The sequence below is a fragment of the Scardinius erythrophthalmus genome, assembly GCF_964197995.2.
Source record: "Scardinius erythrophthalmus genome assembly, chromosome: 2".
In the NCBI taxonomy this organism is placed as follows: Eukaryota; Metazoa; Chordata; class Actinopteri; order Cypriniformes; family Leuciscidae; genus Scardinius; species Scardinius erythrophthalmus.
The window spans coordinates 42,018,092-42,043,336 of record NC_138222.1 but is presented as its reverse complement, the minus strand read 5'-3'; the positions used below and the strand labels follow the sequence as shown (position 1 = coordinate 42,043,336).

The 25,245-nt window shown below is 36.6% G+C and overlaps 1 protein-coding gene across 2 annotated transcripts; it reads right to left on the bottom strand.

Annotated features, from left to right (window-relative positions):
• Positions 1 to 906: 906 nt before the first annotated feature.
• pkp3b (plakophilin 3b) lies at positions 907 to 19,421 on the bottom strand. 2 transcript variants are annotated; one of them, XM_081358735.1, is made up of 14 exons: positions 19,282 to 19,421; positions 18,266 to 18,413; positions 13,435 to 13,529; positions 12,293 to 12,939; positions 11,501 to 11,624; positions 9,956 to 10,160; positions 7,801 to 7,975; positions 6,729 to 6,846; positions 6,353 to 6,517; positions 5,451 to 5,630; positions 5,015 to 5,168; positions 4,395 to 4,590; positions 3,157 to 3,244; positions 907 to 1,789 (listed from the first exon to the last, which is right to left on the bottom strand). In XM_081358735.1, the coding sequence occupies exons 1-14, from the start codon at positions 19,306 to 19,308 to the stop codon at positions 1,748 to 1,750; spliced, it is 2,364 nt and encodes a 787-aa protein (XP_081214861.1). In that variant the 5' UTR covers positions 19,309 to 19,421; the 3' UTR covers positions 907 to 1,747. The 2 variants fall into 2 exon arrangements, with proteins under 2 accessions (XP_081214861.1, XP_081214860.1); XM_081358734.1 differs by lacking the exon at positions 19,282 to 19,421 and having other exon boundaries at positions 18,266 to 18,702.
• Positions 19,422 to 25,245: the final 5,824 nt, after the last annotated feature.

Below are 25,245 nucleotides of genomic sequence, written 5' to 3'. Positions count from 1 at the left end.
GTCCAGTTAGGACAAGGCTCTTTTTCAGCATTTTACAGTTCCGTCTTTATATTGAAGAGAGAGCTGTTTTTGGTCAGTGGTTGCTCAGCATGTTCCCATGCACTCAACTAAAGGCCACAACTTCTAGTACACTGACCCACAATGTATTCTAACCTATCAGTCATTAGCCTCAAGAAACCTACCCCAAAAAAGAAAGAAAAAGAGTTGAGCATGTATTTCACAAGGCTTTTTGTGTCAGTTAATTTTCTGGAAGAGTGTATACTGTTCAACATTCATGAACCTCTTTATTCATAATAACCATCAGAACCATTTTGATTGTGCTTTGGGAGATGAAGTACATTAAATCACACAAAACTAAAAGCCAATCAGTTCATGTGTTAAATTTGGGTGATAATAATAATAATTTGGATTGACTGTACATCAAATTAAAAAAAAAAAAAAAAAAGATATATATATATATTTTTTTTCAAGATAAGTGTAATGATCACCAGTGAGAGTGCCCGGGATAACAATCAGAGGGTACTCCAACCTGGACAATCACCACACATCCACAAACTACATTACCCATAATCCTTTGCCATGATCACATTCACCTGTATGTCATTACCTTGTTAAGTTCACCCCATATAAGCCTGGTTTTCACACTCATTCCCTGCCAAGTCTTCTTTAGTGTTTGTATGTCTCACTGCATTTCTGAGCATTTTTCCCGTCTCCTGGTTTTCTTGATTCTCTGCCTGTCCCCTCGGCTTTCTCTCTTTGCCTCAGCCCTTATCTGTTATTGTTTGGATTGTTTGTTTGTGTATGATCCTTGTCTGGATTTGGATTATGATTGTGGATAACCCTTTAAATAAATACTGCATTTGGATGCTCAACCTTCATGTCTCAGAGCAGTTCGTGACAATATGTAATATCAAGATTGTTTGTTTCCTGTTTAATCTTTACAAGTGGCACACAAATTCTTTTGCCTTAATCTTCTGGAAATGGTAATACAAATGTTTAAAGATGCTTTTCTATTTGTTTCCAAAGGCAATGGGTGTGTAATATTTGTGCTTTCAGAGTAAGGCTTTAACGAGATACTTTGCTTCAAAGGTTTATTTCAGGTGCGATGTCATTTGTTAGCTCATTTGCACTCAAAATCCAAGGCTATTATATCTGTAACAGGTTACCACAAAAGCCTGCAGCAATGTTACATGAAAAGCAAAAATTGCAAATATTTATTGCAAAGCCAGCAAATCTGTTTCATTAGTTGTAAACAACTACAACATTTTAGTTCACAGTCCACTTCAGTCTCTCTTTCTCTAAATGTCATGATTTTAGTCTGTGAACTATGAATCTGTGTGAATATATATAAATTCAACTTCAAATCTATGTTAAAAAAACAGGTCTGATGAAGATGAATTAGACTTTGACTTGACTTGTTTCCGCAGTATTTAATGGAACTAATGGTTGTTAATGTCTTCTCTCAAACAGGCTTGAGGTTTATGACACACACACACACACACACACACAAGCATCTCAGCCTGTCTGTTAGACTAAGTGCTCCGCAAGCATTCCTCAACATCTCTGGCATGTTGTAATACTTTAAGGGTGCTGTTAACTAAAATGTATACTCTAGTCATTAGAGAAAACTTCCGAATTTAATCTCTCCGCCACAACAGGCTGCATTCACTTTGGTGATAAAGTAAAATCCCATGGATGTTAAATGCCATCTTGTCCACTGAGTTTAGCATCGAGTCATGGACACAGATTACATGGCCGCATCAGTGAAATCTCGTCTTGTGAACCCTTTCTGCAAAATTGAAAACAGAAAAAGAGAAATTAATTCTTAATTAGTAGTATATAATAGTCTAAATGTAAAAGGTAATTGTCATGTGAAGAAATATATTGGTATATTATATCTAGATGATGGAAAGGAAAGAAGTTGCCCCAAACTTTGATCAAAAAGGAACTTCTTGCATTCCACTGACGCATTCCACATGGACCACTGATCTGACCAACGCCATTTTGAACACCACAGACAACAGACTTTAACAAGCCTCAGCCTCGGACGGTAAGTCCATGGACCGCCCACAGTCCATTTACTGACCATTTGATGCACACTGCCCATAAAAATGGCAAGAGCTGGTGAAATATGACCTCTTTAGAAAGAAAGTACTGGCCTCTAACAATGAGCGCTTCTGAAGAAGAAGAAACCACTGGATTGCACACTTTGTGAGGTACTTGGCATTCAAAAGTTTAGTTTGGGCCACTACTAGATAAATCACTTAGTTGTCTGCATTAGCCCACATGTTTAAAAAAATCTGTACTTGTATTCTGATCACAATTGACACAAATTTGAATCATTGTTGTCTGTACATTAATTCACCGACTTATTATTGTTATATTCATTTTAGATTTGGATACCATGCTGTATTTTTACAAGAACGTAGGGTTGGTCAGTCACATATAAGTCAGACGGTCTCTTCCTGTGTAATTGGCCATTGTCTACAAGGCTTTAACTATTTAAAACAATACAACCACTTTGGGGGGAAAAGCCTTAAGTGAGTTCAAAGTAAGTTTAACTGTATCTTGTGTTGTTGCCAGAGATATAACCTGACTGATACGGCCTTTAGCTCGAGTGTTAAATAGTTGCTTTTGTCAGCAGTTTTTGGTAGTGTGCTTGCCATCCTTCATGAGAAAATTCATTTTGTTGTAAATATGCAGCAATATAATTTAAGACATGAGAAACGAAAAGTCATTTCAACAGTAAAAACAGAAAAGACTATATGTTTTCTAGTCTGGAAATCAGTAACGGTTGTGGGTAAATATTATTCCAGTTCAGTTATAGAACTGACTAACACAGCTGATATCACATAGGAGAGCACAGTAACAAGCAATTAGACAGCTTTACAGTATCCTTAAGGAGCTGTTCACACACTGTAACCGCCCATATTTATTGACTTGACATAATAAAATAACTGACCATTGGCCAAGCAGGCTGATACTCGGTAAGCAAATGCACACAATACCCATCAGTGCAAAGTCTGTATACAGTAAGGTATCCATTTTCATATCAGATTACAGAGAACAGGCCTTTTGTCGCACGCCTACTACTGGCAACTCTGAACAGTAACACATTCATTTGTGCTTTTAGCTGGGTTTGATACTGAGACTCACCTGTTTGTAGTCTCTGTGAAGTTTGCTGTACTGAAACATGTTGGACAGAACCGTGGAGGCGGCCCTAGCTGCTTTCAGCTTCCCGGGACTGAGATAGAATAAGAAGGGAGAAACATGAGAAGCAATGCTGGGACATTGTGCTCTTAATTAAACAGCTAAATAATGAAACAGCATGTAGGCTATATTACAACAGTAGTGCTGTGAGAGCTGGTAGGTGAGGTCCAATATAAATGGGTCAAAATTATTTCTTGTCATATCAGTTGGGTCACAGCTGAAATTTAAAGAAATTATGCTTTCTCACCTTAGCTCTAAAGTAACAAAACTGTAAGCACCATAAACATTGGGGACCACCACTTTTTTTTCTAAGGCCAATTCTGACACTAGCACCCGCAATACTCAATATGTGATAACTAATTACAAAGTTTATCGTTGCTAACCTTAAGCTTAATCCTAAAATGCCACAATTATTCAACCCATCCCAGTACATTCACAAATCATAAACAGTATAGCTTATATTTTATGGCACATGTTAGCTGGAAGACAATTCGATTTTATTCTATTACAAATTAAACAAAGTTACAGTAAATCCATCAAAGATATCAATCAAAATATCAATATTCCTGAGAATAACCCAAAAGTGTAAGGCTTTTTTCAGTCTTTTGCCCAAAAACTAAAGCATTTATATTTGTGACAAGCTCTTAATGTTTTTACACTGTCTATTTAAAGTATTTAAGTGGGGTTGGTAAGAGTTTTTTAATGTTTATGAAAAAAAGTATCTTATGCTCACCAAGACTGCATTTATGTACTGAATAAAAAATGATTACAATTTAAAATAAATATTTTTCTATTTGAATATATTTAAAAATGTAATTTATTCGTGTCATGGCATTTTCAGCGTCAGTGTCACATGATCCTTAAGAAATCATTCTGAAATGCTGATTTGCTGCTCAAGAAACATGTATTATTAGTATCAATGTTGCTTAATATTATTCTGGAAAATGTAATACATTTCTTTGATCAATAGAAAGATAAAAAGAAATCTTCTCTATTATTATAAATGTATTTATTGTCACATTTGATCAATTTAATGCATCCTTCCTGAATAAAACTTTCACTTTTTTCAGTTCAGCATCAAGACCAGGCTTGAGAAATCATAATGTTTTTGGTTTTCATCTGAAACATTGACAATATTAAAGAATGAAGTAAAGCTTTCGTAAATAGCATTGCAACTGTTTTACCTGTTGTCATGAGATGTCTTAATGCTGACCAGCTTGGGTAGTCCATCAAAGTAAGTGATATCTCTTGCAGCTACAGAGCTTGCTGTCACCAGATTGTTGAGAACCCCACAGATGTTGACCACCACGTCACTGGAAGGTTCCTTCTGATGCCCATCACAAGGGAGTTTGTTCACCAGAATATTCACCACTTTGGTAGCTATGGATAGGAAGCAAAAACAAATTTAGCTGTAATTACACAAACAAAAAGAGTGAAAGAGTGATTGATGTATGTGTAGTTTGATGAAGGAGGCGCCCTGTGGCCCAGCGGGGGTGGATTATAGTGAAGCAGAGAGCTGAGGTCAGGGTGGGGAAGAATGGGCGGTAGAAGTATGAGTCTGATGGGAACTGAAAAGAATGTGTGGGAGTAAAATGTGTGAGAAATCTGTCTACAGTGGGGGTGAACAATGGGCAGTAGTAATCAGAGAGTTTTTTTTTTTTATAGTTATCGCTTGGGCAATAACTTTATGTAGGTTTTTACTAATCTAGACATTTTCTTTGCCAGAATGTTGAAATCTTGGCAGGGGTGTTTTACTCATTGAAATGTAAAGACAGAGAGCTGGGACATAAAGTCATTCCCTAACCCATGTCAGCTTTGTTTCTGCAGTGTCGGGAGAGGTTCCTCAGCAGACCCGTGAGAGAACGGAGCTCAGCATCTGTGGGACTTCGCAACAGGTCAAGAATCACCGGCAACATCCGCTCCTGCTCCAGCGCCACACGACTCAACACATAGGCCCACTAAGAGAGAACAAAGGGAAATAGCGAGTGAAGGAAAACAAGAGAGAATGATAACAATTAGTTAGACGTCCAGCCGGATAAAACACAAAAAAACATAGGGGGATGGTGAGTAATTAGAGCAGTGGAAAAACAAAGATATGGGAACATACAGATGGAATAAGTAGGAGAGTTGAAGAACACACTGAACTTTACAATTTACACTAAAAGTGATAAAAAGTGACAGATGCAGCTACAAAAGAGATTATGATACGGAATATGATTACGTCAGGTCTGGTATCTCACCCTGCTGTCGCCCGCTGTGATGTTCTGCAGGGCTCCCGCTGCTGCCTCACGTGTGGCTGTGCTTGACTCGCAGTTCTGCAGGATGCGGTTGTACAGACCGACTATCTGAGGGTGCCACAGCCACTCTGCTCCTTTAGGGACTCTGGCCACTTCAGAGAAGGTGGACAGCTCTTGATTCCTCTAAAGAGACACATTATAAACTCATTAAAGACAGACAGCAGGGAGTCTACTAGATGAACTATAACAACTCTTTCAACACACTGCTGAGAGCACAGAACCACACTGATGTTCAAAAGTTTGGGGTCAGTGAGACTTTTGTTTTCTTTTTGAAAGAACTTAATACTTTTATTCAGGAAGGATGCATTAAATTGATCGAAGAGATAAAAAAGAAATGTATCTGAACTTTCTAATCCTGAAAAAAAAAAAAAAAAACTTTTATTCATCAAGTAAATAATTAAATTAAACAAATGTGACAGTAAGGACATTTATAAATAATGTTTAAAAAGATTTCTATTTCAAATAAATGCTGTTCTTTTGAACTTTCTGTTGATCAAAGAATCTTGAAATGTTTCACCAAATCAGCATATTAGAATGATTTCATTTCTGAAGGATCATGTGACACTGAGGACTGGAGTAATGATGCTGAAAATGCAGCTATTTAAAATTAGAAAAGGTTATTTTAAATTGTTATAATATTTCACAATATTACAATTTTTTTACAGTATTTCTGATCAAATAAATGAGACTTCTTCTGACCCTAAACTTTGAACAATAGTATTTATTATTATCACTATACTGTATTTTCAAAGAAATAATCATAAATGAATAATATAAAATAGGTCATTTGTGAGGAGAATAATATTGCTTATACATATAAAAGCCAGAGTGGAAGAGTGACTGACATCTTTTGCCTTCTTGCTCTGTGGTGTGAAGCAGCCGATGGGGTCATTGTGTCGCACGTCCTGTGCTCGAGTGGGTCCTTCCAAACGCATCTGAACTGAAGCAGGGATCTCAGAGTACAGCTGGTACGACAGGTTGCGCAGGACACATACACAGTTTTCAACACCCTAGAGACACAGAGGTGCAGAATTAGGATTTCAAATGGTTTTGGAAGTAATGTTGTAGATTACAGCAACTGATGTTCTTGATTTAATAACAATAGTTTTCTAATTGCCACCTGAAAATGGTTTTCACTTTGTAAGTAATGCCACACTCACACAGGCTCAAGGCTAGTATATTAGCAAGCACAAAACTTGAATGTTGATTCTCGGGTCTGACCTTGTCCTCTCCTTTCCCCTCCTGTATGGAGTTTTCGATGTATCCGACCAAAGAGTCTACCAGCCCCCGGGATTCCCGCATCTGCTGCCTGGTTCTTTCATTCACTGAGCTCAGGTTCCTTTCAATACATATAAATGGGTGATGTTAAAATCCGCGTGAACCGGAAGTTGCAAACGACTTTTCTCCAGTGTTGTGACGTATTTCCCAGTGAAAAGGAATATTGAACAGAGGGCAGGGTTTTACTCTAGCGCTCCTCCTCTCCATCTCTCGCTCATAACAGACTAACGGTTTGAGGGGAGTGGTTAAGCGTTTCCCAACCCAAGTCCTCAAACCTGCGTCATCAGGGAAGGTCCTCCAAAGCAGAGGGGAGGGGCATTTTCAGATTTTGATTAAAGATTACGAAGCCAAAACATTTTTTTGTGTGGATTGACTTGCATGGATGAATTGTTCACCACAAACCGATCAATTTAGGCAAACAAAGTAAATATGGTCAATTTTGATTTCATGTGGACTTTAACATGCCAAGATGTTTGTTTTTTTCATGAATTTGTCTTTAAATATTTAAAACAGGTCTATAAATCTTTCCAGCTGGAAATCTGATACGTTGTATACTCTTTGTCTGGTGTTTTTTTACAAACTTGCAAACTACACAGTAGCAACCAGCCATAAACACTCATATTTGTGATTGTCACCCAGTGAAAGCATATGAGTGATCATATGATCCATCAGTGTCAGAAATGAACTCTTTTTATTTTTAAGTAAAAAGTACAAGAAATAATGCAAATAGTACCTGACATAACAGACAATATCAGGTCTAGCCCTATAATATGATATTATGAAATATACAATATATAATTTCATGTAATATTATTTTTCTGTTAAAAAAGAGGCATTCATTATGGATACATTTTACAACCCCAGGTTTTAAATATCGTGGACTTGTTACAACATTGGTTGACATTTTTTGCCCCATGCTCTGGTTATTTTTTGACCATGCTGTGCATTGGTGCATAATGCAGGTAATAGAACATAAATGCTTTTAAATGCAGGCATGTATATCTGATGGCTGTACCTGAGGCAGCCTGTGGTGTTGTAGAATATATCAGACTCAGACGCGCTCTGTTGAATGACACCAGCATCTCCTCCTCCAGACAGAGGCACCAGCACTCTCTCCGTCAGCTCAGACAAACTCTCTCTGGCCAGTCTCTCCTTCAGACTGTCTTTAGAAGACAGGTTCCACAAAATGCCTACAGAAGAGATACTCACAATTTAGTCCTCTTTACCTTTTTACTTATAAATATAACATACATTCGCAGATCCTGAAGGAGTATAACAACTAATATATTATATTTAAGTTATATCACATTTTTTTTTATCTCATCTTTCACTACAGTATACTTTGTATGAACTCATATATGTGTTGCATCCCAAAAATATCATTTAAATAAAATGTTTTCACCTATGCCATTTATGTGGATTTTTATCATTCAGACTACATAAAACTAAATGGCAAAGTTTGTTCAGCAAAACAAGAAGCTTGTTTAATAGGAGCAGAAATTTCCTTAAAGGGATAATATCATAAAACAATGTTTTGTTGATCTGAATTAAATGATCAAATGAGCTACGTTATCATATATTTTATTAAGTTCATTATGAAAAAACAAGTTAACTGACATGTAGGGATGAATATATAAACACATGACTGCCTAGTCATGGTTATCAACCATTACATTTATTTTTATTTATTTTTAGAAAAAACTGCATAATTGACACTACTACACATATTATAAGTAATAGTTATAGTAATAAAATTAGTTTAGGGCTTAATTCTCACTATTAACTAGTTGCTTATTAGCATGCATATTACTAGGATATTGGCTGTTTATTAGTACTTATATGAATGCCTTATTCTGCATGACCATATTCTACATCCCTTAATCCTACCCAATAATACCTAAACTTAACAACTACCTTACTAACTATAAAAGGAGAACTCCGTTCAATTTTAACATTGAGCTAATTTATTTGTAAATTTGGAGTGCTGTCAATACAGAGAACAACGACAAAAATCGGTGTTGCCTACACCGTGTTATCCTCTTTTTAAAATGTGCACCCTGTTGACTTCAATGGGGCCGAAAACAGGATGTAAATACAGGTATGTGCGCTGGCTGAAATAACATAATTTTTATTAATATCTTTCACATCTACTGCAGTCAGATTCACCCGTGATCACTCTGAAGGAATCACTCACATTGGCTGTGCACTTGTAATGACACATCAAGGATGTTAAGAGGTTAAAAGCAGGTTTAAAACTTGCCCCATTGAAGTCAACAGGGTGCAAATTTTAAAAAGAGGATAACACGGTGTAGGCGACACCGATTTTTGTCGTTGTTCTCTGTATTGACAGCACTCCAAATTTACAAAAAAAATTTGCTCAATGTTAAAATTGACCGGAGTTCTCCTTTAATAAGCAATAATTAGGAGTTTATTGGGGCAAAAGTCATAGTTAATAGTTAGTTCATAGTGAGAATTGGACCCTAATCTAAAGTGTGACCTAAAATTAATTTTGAAAAACAAAACGAAAAAAACACTTTTTTTTCAAAGAGTCTAAATTCTCAAATGTATAAAACTGCCCATTGGGAGATGTTTAGTACACAGATCACTAAGCTGCTATTGTCTTGTGAGGTTTTAAACTCATCACAGATAAGAGTACAAGTCATAAAATGCCACTAAGAGACCTGGCAACCCCGAGTCCAGCAGGAAAGAATGTCAAGGATTGTTTACTAAGTGAGTGCGAGTGTGTGAGGGGTGGGGGTGATAGCAGAGCTCACAAAGCACAAAGGCCTCTGGGAGTCTACTTCCCACTGCCTCTGAGACTTGGAGTGATTTCAGGTAACAGCCAGACAACTTTTCTTTTCTTTTCTGCTCTCTCTCTCTCTCTCTCTCTCTCTCTCTGTTTCTTTGAACATGCTCACTGCTTAACTTAACGCTCCACCTGTCTGCACTGACAAATCTGCTCCAAGTTGTCATCTAAAAATCACCAGACCTTACTGATGTGGAGGACTTATGTACTCAATCAATATTGATATACTTCTAAATACACCGGACTTCTAGCTAAGATATGAGTGCCACTGTTTATTTCCAAAGTGAAGTTCATAGTCCAAAACTTTTACCCTGCTCTGAAAAAACAAACAAACAAAAAAAAAAACTCACTCAAACATACGCACCTGTGATATTTTTGCGTAGTTCATCATCTGGTTCTCTTAAAGCTCCAACTAGTTTGCTAATGCCACCAGCTTCGATAAGTGCTGTCTTGTTGTCCATATTCTCATAGATGAGATTGCGTGTAGCACCTGTCGCATAGCGCTGTACCTCCTGGTTCTCACTGCTGAACAGCTGTACTAATGCTGAAATGCCCTTCAAACTGCGCAACTGTGGCGAGAATAAAAACATCTAGATCAGTTCGGCGAGAAAGAAAAATAATTTTTGAATCAGTTCATTACTTATATTGATTCCTAAATAATCCCAGGTCTCTGAATCCCATTTCTGTGCTTTACACTTAGCAGACAAAAATAGCTAATCTATTTAACAACACTTTTTCAGCCCAACATGGCAACCTGCTCGGACATCTGTCTATGTTTTGCCATGATGTGCTCTCAGGCGGAATGTTCTGCTCCCTGAGGTTCAGGATAAAGATTAAGGACAGGGTGAAGGTATTCTCTCCATCTGGCTTGAGTATAAAATATAACAATAGTGAAGAAAAAGCAGCTTAGCCTAGAGCTTGACCATGCTCAATGGGCTATACAAATAAATATTTTGCTGACATCTAAGATTTGACATTTTTTTAGCCAAACTTTACACAATTTACTTTTTTTATTGTAAAGCTGTCTCATTGATTTATTTTTTCCCCCTTGAACATGGTTTATTTGTATAGACTTTAAAAGGGATTTTCGTCATTTTGTATGGAATTTTTTATATATATATAATTGCGAGATATTTACTTTTTTCTCAGAATTGCAAGTTATATTCTTGGAATTGCAAGAAATAAAGTCAGAATTGTGAGATTGCTAGTTTATATTTAGCAATTCACAGTTGCGAGTTTCTCAATCTCACAATCAGACTTTATTCTCAGAATTGTGAGTTATAATCTTGGAATAGTGAGAAATAAAGTAAAATTTTGAAATAAAATAATAAATCGCAATTACATTTTAATTTTTTATTCTGTGGTGGAAACAAGCTTTGGTAATTTTGTCTACACAACCACTCAACAGACAAATCATCCAACTACTTGGGGGGGAGTTTGCACCTGAGCTATTTTTTAAATGACGTGATGTTGTACTTATGTATCAGTCTTTTGTCACTGATAATGTCTGTTTCTTCAGTGTCTCGCAGCATGAACTTTGCACTTTTAAAGACTGAGTATAGTTCAAAAGATTTCGCCTTTCAAAAACACGTCACTAGACCCCGGGACTCTGTTCCTGTCGGATGCACTTCGTCAGGCTGTTTTTGAAAGGGTGAGCACATCCTGTGTGTACGCCCTCTAATCTTGTCCAAACAGAGCTCTGTTGCTGCCCTGGACTAAAGGTTGTCATGTAAAACACAAGCAAATTCTGCCAAGGTACCAGAAATTTTGACTAAATTTAAAATACGATCTCACATTGTTGTTGATTGAAGTCAAAATTTTCCATTGTATGTGTTATTTCCATAGTGTCCATTGTTTCAAATGTTTATTGCTGAACTAATAAACTAACAAAGTTTGTTTTTGTTTTTACCATGGTCTTGGCTTCATTGCTGTGGTAACACTGATGCTGTATGTAGGCTGCTCCCAACATCTGCATTGCAACGTCAGTGGAAGAGAGGTAACTGACTGCTGTGGTCATGTCCAGGTTATGGATTCTGCTCATTCACACAAACAAAATGGAGATTGTAATAAAAATATAATATACTTAAAACAAGTCGTACATTAATATGTTTAAACAAAAACATAATATAATCTATATGTCTAATACACTAATATTCAAAAGATTGGGTAAGTAAGAGTAAGAAACACTCTTATTCAGCAAGGATGTATTAAGTTGATCAAAATTGACAGTAGGCTAAAGACTTTTACATTGTTACAAAAGATTTATATTTTAAATAAATACTGTTCTTGTGAACTTTCTATTCATCAAAGGATCCTGAAAAAAATGTATCACAGTTCCCACAAAATTATTAACTGTTTTCGTGGTCTGTTTTTATAAAAATACATTTAAATAGATTTTACTGTTTTATCTGTATTTTAATTCAAATAAATGCAGCCTTGGTGAGCATAAGAGACTTTTTCAAAAAATCATAACAGTCCCAAACTTTTGAACGGCAGTGAATGTGTTTAAGATATACTTATTGATGATGAAGTGTTAAACAAAAGTTGTTATCATGTACACTGCATTGTATGTATGTTGTATACCTATTAACCTTGAGTCCTTAATGGCCAAATATATCAAGAACTTTGTAGAAACAGCATGAGAATACAGCTAAATGGAGATTTACAGCTTTTTTGTAGTTGAAATATAATTTTATATTACCCGCCAAGCACATCCGCGGTTTCATCTGCAAATCCATCATAAACGTCCACACCACGTCCGACACTCTTCATACTATGCACTGACCCTGCTCTTTTCATGGTGCTCTGGTATTGCCCAGCACCCATCAGACTGGTGCCCCCAGTGGACATCTGTTGCCACTGCATTGAGCTGCCGCTCAGCCTTTGCTGCTGTTGCTGCTGTTGCTGCTGCACCTGCCGATTATTTATGCGGTTGATGGTCCGGTGGGAAGGGCCTTTAAATGAATATTGATTAGCCAACTCTGCCTCCCTCCATCCTGTATTGAAACCCTCCCGTGCCAGGGTCCCACTGAGGGTGCGTTGCCTGTGCACTGCATTGGGTGAAGGGCTGTGGCCATAGGACGGCACCCAATTCGCCACAGGAGATGGCTGTCGTTGCAACGTGAGCCCGGCCATTGCTGCCACCTCCTGCTCAGTCCGATTCAGTGTCCTCGATTCTGATGTTTGCATCTGGTTGTAAGAGCCACTCGGATGCGAATCATCGTGGTACATGTACGGGCGGCCCACTACGGCGGGAATGGGCACGCCATGGCTGATTCTCTTCCGTGTGCCCATTTCTACCGCAGAGCGCGAGGAAAATTCCCCTGCATACTGAGACGGTCGGGGCGTCTGTGTAAAAGCAAGTCATATGGATATCAAAATTACACAAAAGCAACATTTTGTGTCTGATATGAGTGATTAAGTACATGCTAACTCTTCTTGCAGGCTCACTGCTATCTCACAGAAGGGGTAATGGTAATGTACCATTTGGCACATGAGGTCTTGGGTTAGGAATGTTTCAGATGCACTTTGGGCTCTGAGCTCAATTCCGCAGCTTGCTAGAACTGCACTTCACTTTCTAAACACAGCTCCCACAGGAGAACGCAAAATACCGCATCATTGTGTGTGCAGGGTGCAGCCACACAGAGTGTCATTGTCAAGGGATTGTGGACTTGGCAAATGAATTCAATAAAAAAACATTCATAGTAGGCAGTTCTGATCTGATTTTAAGAGTGCTATCAGTGAAAATGATGTAAAATGAAAGATTTGTACTAAGTAGCTAGCATAAAACGACAATGTGATTTGTCATGCAATTGAAAATTTTGTGAATGTGGTCCCACTTACCGCCATTGTTCTGTTGCCATTGTAGATAAGAGACTTGGAACTGAATCCAGGGCTTTTGGATTGGTATCTCACAGTGGATGAGTGGCCATTAAATTCTAGAAAAGAGGACCATTAAGTAAAATGTTAAAACAATGTATTTGTTTATAAAAATATGTGTGGCTAACTTGTTTGTATATTGCATATATTATTTCCCTTTAGCAAAAATAAATAGATAAATAAATAAATGATGTCATGTCATAATTAACTTAACTACGACATTAACGACTTAAAAAAATATTTTTCTTCTCCGGAACAGAAAATAAAAATATTTGAAAGAATGTCTCAACTCCATACAATGAAATTCAGTGGGATATTCAATACAACATTGAGGCATATGTTCCACAGAAAAAGTTTTTTTTTGGGCCATTTTGCAATCCAGATAATTCTTTTCATAGAAACAAGAACAACTCATGAAAACTTTCCAGGTGGCTTTCATTTTGATGGGATTTCTTCCAAAGCATATTGGTCAAAAGTGTCAACAAAACCCAGTTGTGTCACCTGATCTTTGTTCGCCATTCAGCTCTCAAATTTGAAGAGATTAGGTTTCTATCAGTGCTTGGCATCTCAACCCAGTCTGTTGCAAACAGTGCTGATTAGTTGTGAAAATGCATTAGGTTTAAGTCTCCAAAACATGCTCAAAGGAAGTTATTTCATGGGTGAGAGGGGAAGTCTGCTATAGCAATCACACTGGAGAAGAATGAAAGGGAGGGAAAAGAGGATGACGTCATAGGGTGGTCCTTTGTCTTATTTTCTGTTTTTTGGAGGTGCTTCAGTGCTCTGTTCTCGTTATTTTATGTTCTTTATTGTCTTTTTCTTTTTCTCTTTCTTTCCTCTGTACACTGACTTTTGTAGACAAAAAACAAAAAAACAACTTGAGTGGTTGATCCCTGTATGAAAGAAAACCTCGTGATAAAGCAGTTGGACAGTAAGAAACAGAAATTGTTCTGTTGTTTCAGGCCCAGAAACATTCAACAAACCAAAGTGAGTCAGCTATATCCATTCCAGTAACACTGGATATAAGGACAAGCAAACAAACCCATCAGACTGGGTTCAGAAGAGTGTAATAGCTTCGGTTTCTGTGATGACTGAAAGATGAGGTCAACCATGTATTGCTCCTCCCAGAGGAGAGATGAATTTCAGCCGAAGCTCCATATAAATGTGTCGGAGGATGTTGCTCAATAGATGAAAATATCAGATTAACTTTGGCACATCTTTACAATGTTTTCTGAAGAATAAAAATACTGAACTTATTAGACTAAAGAGTGTGTGCATCTATCTTAAAGGAGAACTCCGGTCAATTTTAATTTCAATTTCATATTTCAGCCAGCGCACATACCTGTATTTACATCCTGTTTTCGGTCGAAGCCCATAGTAATCAATTGTCGAGTTCACACGCATAGGTTTAGTTACCTATGATCACGCGCGTGAACTCGGCAATCGATTACTATGGACTTCGACCGAAAACAGGATGTAAATACAGGTATGTGCGCTGGCTGAAATAACATCATTTTTATTAATATCTTTCACATCTACTGCAGTCAGATTCACCTGTGTTCACTCTGAAGGAATCACTCACATGACCTGTGCACTTGTAATGACACATCAAGGATGTTAAGAGGCTAAAAGCAGGTTTAAAACTTGCCCCATTGAAGTCAACAGGGTGCAAATTTTAAAAAGAGGATAACACGGTGTAGGCGACACCGATTTTTGTCGTTGTTCTCTGTATTGACAGCACTCCAAATTTACAAAAAAATGAGATCAATGTTAAAATTGACCGGAGTTCTCCTTTAATATCTTTATGCAATTCTGCAATCTAATAAGACTATTTTAAGTGCTCCGTTAAGAAGAGCTATTATATTTGGACAATAAGAATGCAGAAAGTGCTGAGATCTGCATTTCCATAATCATTTAAAATGTTTCTTAAAAGATTCATAATTAGCCTCATTATCACACCCTTCTCCTCAAACTGTCATAATGTAAAACATTTTCCCATTCAAATGCCTAGCTAATTCCTGTTTCCACTGTAGTTTCTAATCTGTCCGTGGGAAGTCTGACAGGAAACACAAACGTCCAAATTAAAGTCTTGGCAAGAATGTCTAAAGGTTTAAGACCTGACCAAAGCTATCTTTATCCTGATTAACTGTGACTATCATTTTTTTTTTTTTATCAGCATTTCCTTGAACTGGCACTATTTCAGAGCTTTGAAGTGCACTCTATTGAGATGGTTCCCAGGTAGCCAGTAAATACAGAAGTTTATTAAATGATAAATTCCTTCATATTGGGTGGAAGAGAGTGTTTAAGGAAGATTACTTCTAAAATTGAAACATCTGTTTTGTTTTAGACATCCTTGGCATGATATGTATGTCTTTGCTCATCTCCTTCTTTTTTTCAGTGGATTAAGAGTACATTCCACAACCTTAATTAATTCCTTAATGTTACTGATACGCAGGCTGTATTGATATATACTTCAACCATGGTGTTGATCTTAAATACATACATTATTAGGCTTCAGAATTCGTTACTTTATTACTTTGTTTTCTACAAAAACATTTGCAAAATGTAAAAATTTAAATAAAAAATAAATAAATAACTATGAACTATTACAAAAAAATAAATCCGCCCCGTGACCACAATGTTTACGAGGGATGTCATGTGGCTGGACCATCTAAAAATGTCCCATTATAAGCCCAAGTGCAATAACAACACATACTAAACTTGAACTTGTTGCTGCTGGAATTGATAAAGTTTGAGATTCTTATTGCACATGCTCAGTAAATCACTAGAATGAGTCTGAGGATGATTAAAACCCATGCAATCCCAATTTTCCCTGACATCTTGGTTACAAAATCTGAGTAACAGAGCATAAATCTTGATGATACTTCAATAGCAAGCACTGTGCACCATATTTAGGATAATTGCAAAGCAGCATGTTGTCTGTTGCATGCCTTAACAACTGTTTTTTCACGGTTACTCTATTCTTCTCTATTCTTCACATCCTCCCATTCAGGTCTTCCATAAGCTAAAATAGCACTGGTAAAACACTCTGAATCAAATGGCAGGAAACTTGTCTGCAAAGGACGTGGAAGTGTGACCAAGTGTGCGACAGACCAGGTCAAACTGAGCTCATGTGTAAGCTGACTACAAAAAAAAAAAAAAAAACCTGTGTAAGTTGCATATAAAAATGTACAAGATAAAAAATACACATATTCCAATGATTTCTTCTGTTGTAGTTCATTCTGTGCTTGGGGAAAGTCCCTCAAGAACAGCAGCTTGGTCATTTCGTCTTCTTTTCAAAAGGTCACGTCCTGGCTCATTTTTTAACATAAGCCAGATAGGACCTCTCAAAGTCACTCGCTGTGATTAGGCTCAACAATAGGGTCAAAGTTTAAATGCCTAACATTCCTTTTCCTAACAGGCATCCCAAAGGGAAGAGTTTCTTCCAGATTTAAATGTTAGCTACTGGTTTGCACAGTCTTTTCTAGTCATGTTAATCAGTCGTCACAATTTCAGTGAAATATTAAGTGGACTTTGCTATAATTTGCGTGAGATCTGCTGTATACTTCATCTTTAAGAATGATATACTATACTATAGCTTATTCCTTAGGTACCTATTCCTGTTAATTTGTGATTTTTAATATAATGTTTGACCAAAGTGTTCAGTTCAGTTATATTTCAGCCACCTTCTTGGCAAGAGAAAGTTACGCTACAGGGCAGTGGGGGGTGGGGTGTTGGGGAGGTGGAGACTGAGGTTTGCCCTAATTTCCACCTGCCTTTCTAAGCCAGAGAAGAAAGTGATACCTTTCCCACGGGTTACACTCCTCCTCCACAAACATCCACATACGCACTGCTCACAACGGCTTACATCTCTAAATCACCAGTGCTGAGTGATCCATTTTACACATTTGCATTTGAATGCCTCATATATCTTGTCAAGGTTTCACTGTAGAACAATGGGCCGATTTTCCATTCACTCAAGCTTATGCAACGTTTACAAGTTTAACTCCATTCTGAGGGCCAATTGACCGTCTAGTTTTCAGGAAAACGTCAGGATATCAGTTGTTCCAAAGTATTTGTTTCCTGTTTTTAGGGGGTTCCCAGCAGCCAAAGTCAGTGTTTTGTCTCTTTTTATCCAAGATACAAAGCAACACAACAAGCATGCTGGAGAACCAGTGTGCACACCTGCAGCAAATGCAACGACTCTGATCAACACATGAAGACCTATAGATATTTGCATGTTGATGCAAATCAAATCCTATCCGTCTCACCCAGAGTCTATGCAGAGCTATTGTGTTCACAAGTTCAGCTATTGTAGGAATGCTGTAAGGTTTTACTTATATTCGGATTGTTTTCTTAAACTACACAATATATAATTATTCATATTATAGAATCCATGTTATATTTACATAACTGGTATGTTGAGCCTTGGTGTTTCTGATATAACAAGAATATAGGAGACAAAAAAAAAAAATTCTGGCGAATTTAATTTTGAAAACTCCAAAATTTGTAAAAGTTATTTAACGAGAAAATAACAATTTTACATTTTTAAACTGTATTTCAAAGTTAAATTTGTTGTTGTTGGTGGTTTTTTTTTTTTTTTTGGGGGGGGGGGGGGGGTCACTTTGTATTAAAAATTCTTTATGTACTATTTTGATGAACTCCTATACAGTGTTAGTGTAGCTACTATGTTGTAGTCAGTTTACTAAATGTTTCAAAATGTCCTATGTGTACATTGCATGGCAGTTCATACGCTATCCGAGTTGTGAAGACCACAGCACCCCATAAGGGATCTCACCTGTAGAAGCGTTGATTCGGGATGAGGATAAGGATTTCTCCGCCATGCGCTGCTGGACCTGCTGCTGGACGCGTCTGGCTTTCGATAGGTGATCCTTCCTGGGATGGTCATCGGTCGGAATCGCATATGTAGTGACCGAGGTGCTGGGCTGTAAGGCGGAGAAGAACAGGCCCTCAGTGGCCACAACTGCACTCATCGTGAAGTCCGAAAACTCGCTCGAAAAATGACACAATCCAAATAGTTTTTATTTGCGCGTTGAAAAATATTTTTTTTTTTCGAAATCCGAATTTCGTGAGAAAGTATATTTTCCCCCACCTCGAATGTTCTTCTAAAAGAATTCCAATATGATATAAAAGTAATTTGCCCGGAGCGCAGGTCAAATGAACAGCGCTCCGTACACTTGATCTCCAGCTCTACGTAGGCAGCAGTGCGCTACTGTCGCCAATAGAGACAGCCAGCAGAGAGGAGCCTGACGGGGGCGGGGCGTCCTCATTCAACATGCTCTCAGCACTGAGATATGCGTTTATCACACAGTTTAGAGTTACAATGGTAATATGAGATCCACCGTGTAGATTCTGTCCCCACTAAAAGTAGTTTTACCATGTTTTTGACATGGTTCCATGGGCATGCCATGTAGGCTAATTACAATGGTACTTGAATGTGCTAAACATTCAGGACTATCTGACTATCCACAGAACTTTTTTGGGTTACACTTTATTTTAAGGCGTCCATGTTACAGTGTAATTATACATTTAAGTGCTGAGTAATAATAATTAACTACACATAGGCCTACTTATAGGGTTAGGGTGAGGGTTTGGTTTAGGGTTAGTTACATGTGATTATGCATAATTTACTACCAACTACATAACACATGTAACAAGGACACTATAAAACCGCCTAAGTTATTTATAGCTTCATAATTTTTTTAATAAATATATCGCTTACAAATAATTATTTTCTAAGGAATCTAAAACTAATACCATATATATATAAACATGACAAAAATGATTACTCACCTCCAATACTGAAGATTCTGGTTTCATTGTTTGATGTTCCTCCTCCTTATTTATTTGTCTTTTGTTGGTTTTAGAGAACACAGCCTTACAATATAAGCAACTCTTGCTCTTCTCTCTTTCTTCTCTTGTTTTTAACAATTCTGTTTAAAGAGGAGTATCTTAAAATGTGTGTTACCCGCCCAAATACTGACCTTGCATCATCCCTCCTCCCAGGAACTTTAGTTAATCCTTAAAAAAAAAAAAAAAGATTGGAGGAAAAATGCAGGGTTACAAAAAAAATCCCACTTTAAAGGGATAGTTTGCACAAAAATGAAGATTTTGTAATCAATAACTAACCCTCAAGTTGTTCCAGACATGTATGAGTTTCTGTCTTCTGAACACAAAAGAAGATATTTTAAAGAATGTTGGTAATCAAACAGTTGACGGTAGCCATTGACTTCCATAGTCATTTTTTTCCTATGGAAGTCAATGGCTACTTTCAACTGTTTGATTACCAACATTCTTTAAAAATGTCTTTTAAAAAATAAATAAATAATAATTTTTAAAACTCATACAGGTTTGGAACAACTTGAGGGTAAGTTATTACAAATAATTTTGGGGTGAACTATCCCTTTAAGGAGGAGAGGATGTGAAAACTGTTTAGTCAACAGGCTGTGAGAAATTTCAGGGTTTTTTTCAGTTCAGTTGGTATAAATGTGATTATATTCTGTGTATACTAGAATCATAAGTGACTCATACAGTAAAGAATGCCTGATTTTGGCTGACTGCTTTATCCACTTACTGTAATGGCCATTGGCTTTTGTTGTAAACAAAGGAAAGCCCCATAGTTCAGTAAGACACACCCAATGCAGCAGTCCAGAGTGGTCACTATCCCATAACACTGAAACTGAGAAACTGCTACTAAAATGACTCCTTTGCTGTCTATGTCTGGAGGTAATTGACAAAATAAATACATACATACATTAAATAAATAAATAAATAAATAAATAAAAGTATATTTTTTAATTGGATTTGACTGACAATGTATGAGCCAATGTATAAAGCATTCTTGACGAAATATACAAAATTCTTTATATATATATATATATATATATATATATATATATATATATATATATATATATATATATATAGGGCCATTCCATGTCAAATCACAAATCAGCCAAATTTCAGAAACTTACCCGGCTCAAATTTTTAATTTTGTTAATATTTATTCTAAAGAAACATAAATAGTGATGAAAGCCAAAATATTAAATATCATGGATGTATATTTATTGAGTAAACCACTATTTTGTAGAGGGGGGTCAAAATGACAGTTGACATGAGATTTGGAGCCAAGTAACAGAGGGGTAAAAAATGACTTTAGAAAGATGGCAGCATGCTTATTTTATTTTATTTTATTTTATTTTATTTATTTTTTTACACAGAGGTTGGCTCTATTAGTAAAATCTATGTTTAATAAATCTATTAAATTATTAGTAAAAATATAATTATATTAGTAAAATCTGTTGTCCAAGTTTTCATGCCTGTGTAACTGAAAAAAGTATTAAAGATCTCGTAATATCTTTTTAGATTCTGGTTCATAATGAACTTTTCTTTTGGTATCTTATTTTTAAGGCCCAATATGGTTAATTTGCAGCGATATGGGGATTTCAATGTGGCTCAATTAGTAAATTGTACACATTTTCAATGGTCAAAAACTAAATCTGGGTCACTTTGCATATGGCTGATACTTTTTCTTACAAAGAGGAACAGCTAAAGAACAAATTATGTTGAAACTAGAAATGTAGGCTATGTTGTTATTTTCTATCAACACAATTGCATTGATCATACCTCTCTGATTTCCATAAATATTGTTTTTACAAAGTTTGAGTGCCTATAAAGTATTAAAGATATCTCAACATGATTTTAGATTCTGGTTCTTAACATTTTTTTTTTACCCTACATGGTTTAACTGTTCAAATGGTTGAAAACAAAATGTGGTTCACTTTGCACGCAGCTAATACTTAAAGGTCCGGTTTCACAGACAGTGCTTAGATAAGGCCAGGATTAGGCTTTAGTTCAGTTAGGGCATTTAAGTGGCTTTTATAAACATGCCTTAGAAAAAAAAAACATTACTGGTGTGCATCTTGAGACAAAACAATGGCACTGACATTTGTAAGATATGTCCGTGCAAATTGCTTTCAGTTAAAATAGCTCAAACATGCATTGTTGTCTGGGACTAGTCTTAAACCTTGTCTGTGAAACCGGGGGATTGTGTTTAAAGGGGAATGTCTGAAGAATCTTGTTTCCCTCAATCAAACAATAACATATGACATTCCATCATCTCTGAGTGGCAAAAATACACAAAAATGGTCAAGTTGATGCACATTAACTTTCCTCTCAACTCTCAAAAGTGTATTTATAAGAATATTTGAATTAGTTTCAGAAAAAAAAAGTGTTCATTTTAACAGCTTCTGAAGCTACTAAGAGTTAAAATATGCTATAGTCAAATATGCTATATTGTAACTACGTTTCCGGATTGACATCCCAATATCTCTGGGATTGGACCATATAGGGAATTAAAATTATATGGTAAATTTCATATTAACAAGAATCTAAAAGGATATTAAGATATTTTAGTACTTCTTGAGTTATAGATAAACTTTGGAAATATTTAAATATTTTTGCAACTCAGACAGTTATTATGCAATTGTTTTCATAGAAGGAAACAAGATACATTTCTAGTTTCAGTATTACTTGTTCTGGAGACATTCTTCTTTAAACAAACATTTGGTTTTCGACCATTGAAAATGGGTGAAATTCAACAATTTGGAAATAGTTCAGCAATGGGATCCTCATATGGGATTGAACTACATTGGGCCTTAAAAGTGAGGATTACAAAAGAAAATTTTATGAAGAATGTGAATCTAGAAGGATATCAAGATATCTAATACTTCTTGAGTTGCACGCAAACTTTGTAAAAACAGTATTTATGGCACTCAGACAGGTATTCAATTGTTTTGATAGAAAAAAAACGAGATACATTTCAAGTTTCAACATTTTTTGTTCTTCAGATATTCCTCTTTAAAAGAAAAAGCATCAGTCGTATGCAAAATGACCCACATTTGGTTTTTGACCACTGAAAATGAATTTACCAATTTATTCATGGAGCCACATTGAAATCCCCTGGAAATTAACCATATTGGGCCATAAAAATTAAGATAAGCTACCAGAAAAGTTCATTATGTACCAAAATCTAAAATGATCTTTAATACTTCTTGAATTACATGAAAACTTTGTGGGAAAAGCAGTGCTTTTTACCATTTTTGAATTGTCACCGTTGGCATACAATGCAACAAAGATCGCTCAACATATTTTACTAATAGAAGAATAAAAAGCCATTTTACCCTCCAGAAAATTATTATTTTGACCACCCTTTAGTGTATTTCTCAGTAAATATCAATCCATAACATTTAATATTTTGCCTTTCTTCTTCATTTATGTATTTCTTTCACCAGAATTATTATTTTTTTAAATCGAAATGAAAATATGTATCTAGGGACCTTTGGTTGATCTGACACAGAATGACCCAAATGTAATTTCCATGCTTTGAAAAAGAGTGTGACAAGTATTAATGGTACATGATGACAACTTTTAGATCTCTAACTGACGAGGCAAAAAATGAAGACACAAGAAAAAAATGAAGACATGTTATTTGTAAAATACATTTAATTCCTGAATATTTGGGCAACAAAACCAGACCAGAATCTACAATTGGTGTGTCAGGGTATAGGTTTGAGCGACAGCTGTCAATTTAGGCATCAAATAAGTATGAGATCCTTACAACACAAAGGTTATATTTGATAGTATTCAAATACCTTGATGTGTTTTAACTACAGCAGTTATTTTCATAAACAACTGTTTCACCTTCATAATATGTAATAGTTAGAAGATCATGCTCGACCTGTCAGGACCCCCTAAAATTCTTACATGCTTCAACTGAAATCATTGCTGAGGTTCTCTCTCTTTTTTTGACAAGTACCAGGAAAAAGATATCACAATTAAAGGCATACATTGTCATTACATGGTCATTAGTATACTATATAGCTGTACAAGACACTTTTTAAGCATATCAGCATAGGCAATATGTCTTAATAAAAGGACAAGGTTGCATAATGGTCTAGTTCGGGGGGTTCGTATTAGTGCGGTCTAGAAGAATTAAGTGCACGATAGACATGTACACAGGCATAGTAAGGGTGTAATCTCCAGTAAAAGTGAAACATCTTTGCACCACCTAGTGAAAGTGGCACGGTATTACAGCAACTACATCTGTGATAGAGGTGGCAGTGAAGAGAGCTTGTCCATTCTATAACCATTTAAACCTGTCCATCTGAATTCACTGTCAACATATAGCATACATGTACATTCACACAAACTGACTATCTTGATGGTCTACAGATCATCTTGTCAGACTTTCTAGTGGTGTGAGGTGTGTTAAGTGAGTGAATCTGCTCAGAAAAACGTCGGGGGCCGCGTCGATATCAAATCGTAAATATCCAACATGAAATCCTGTTGTGTGGGGGTGGGAACGAAACGATACGATACACAGCCAGAAAGCGCGCCGACGGAAAACAGAAGCATAACACGACTTCATCCGAAACGCAGTACAAACACTCGCCATTCCATCTTGCCCGTCGTCCGCCATGTTTTTTTTTTTTTTACTTTAAAGTCACGCTTGACCGTGAGATTTTGCGAGATTTCTCCGGTTCACGCTCACAGTCGGGACTCCGTTTGTAAGTGAATAGAATCTGTTAGTGTGTGGTGTGCTGTCTTGGTCACATCGTGGAACTCCACACATTATAGGAACTTTATCATCATGTTTCTGGTCTCACATTTTGAAAATCTGACAAGATTTTAGTGCTTAAGGGATAGTGTTTCATTTATTCATTAAGGCTGTTAGGTATATGTATGATCCTCTCCATGTCTGCGATTACTGTAAAGAGGGGCAGAACTTGACTGGGGCAGTAATTCTTAATGGGTCCATCTCCTTGTATGGGAAAACACATTGCACTATATTAGTCTTATAGAACATAAAAAAGATAGTAGATTGCATCAGGAGCTCTGTGTTTACAGCTTTCTACAGCAAAACGCTGATCTAGGATCAGCTCTTTCGTCCATGTGATTCCACATACGAGAAACACAATGATCATAGATCAGCGCCCTTTCTGCCATTAAAGGAATATTACAGGTTCAATACAATTCACAGGTTAAGCTCAACAGACAGCATTTGTGGCTGCGGCGAGACACTTAAAATGGAAGTGAATGGGGCACATTTCTGGAGAAACGTGAAGCTTGTGTACTTTTAGAAAAGCGCTAATGTTTCTGTTAAAAAGTAGTTCTAATGTTAAGGTTTTAGATTTAATTTCTCATGGCAACTAAGTTGTAAAATTGGATACAACTTTACACACACACACAAAAAAAAGTTTTCACATTAACATCATGTAAGCATGCATGTTATTTGCATTTTGAGGCTATACTATTGAATATACTATATAATTTGTTTGCGAATCGGCCCCATTCAACCCCCGTGTAAGTACTTTGCTGTAACCCAGATTGTAGCTGTTTTTGAAGAAAATGAGGTACAGTTAATTTGGAAAAGTGCTGTCTACTGATATTAATTTCTACTGAATCCGGAATATACATTTAAGCTTTGTTTGCACCGAATGAGCTCTACTGAATGGCATACAGTGTAAGCAGCAAACTTAACATTACAACTCTGTAATGTTAAGACGAAAGTATACTTCCCCTGTCCGCGTGGTGATGCGTGTAGCCCGATTTTTGTGTCTGCGCGAGTGATTTGAGAGCGCTTGATAAAGGTCAACCTGGTAGTGCACGCGCACGGTCAATAGAGTGTACTTTCTCGCTCAACTGTGCGCTAGAAGGAGCAGAACACGGAAAACGGAGTATATCTGGGTCTTTAAA

What these genes read in the sequence shown, in the direction of transcription:
- pkp3b (XM_081358734.1), bottom strand. Translation starts at nt 18,461, where the DNA reads ATGAGTGCAGTTGTGGCCACTGAGGGCCTGTTCTTCTCCGCCTTACAG. An exon ending in AGGGGAAAGGAGAGGACAAG is followed by an intron (nt 6,518 to 6,728) that starts GTCAGACCCGAG and finishes CTGTGTCTCTAG; the next exon opens with GGTGTTGAAAACTGTGTATG. An exon ending in TCACAGCGGGCGACAGCAGG is followed by an intron (nt 5,169 to 5,450) that starts GTGAGATACCAG and finishes GTTCTCTCTTAG; the next exon opens with TGGGCCTATGTGTTGAGTCG.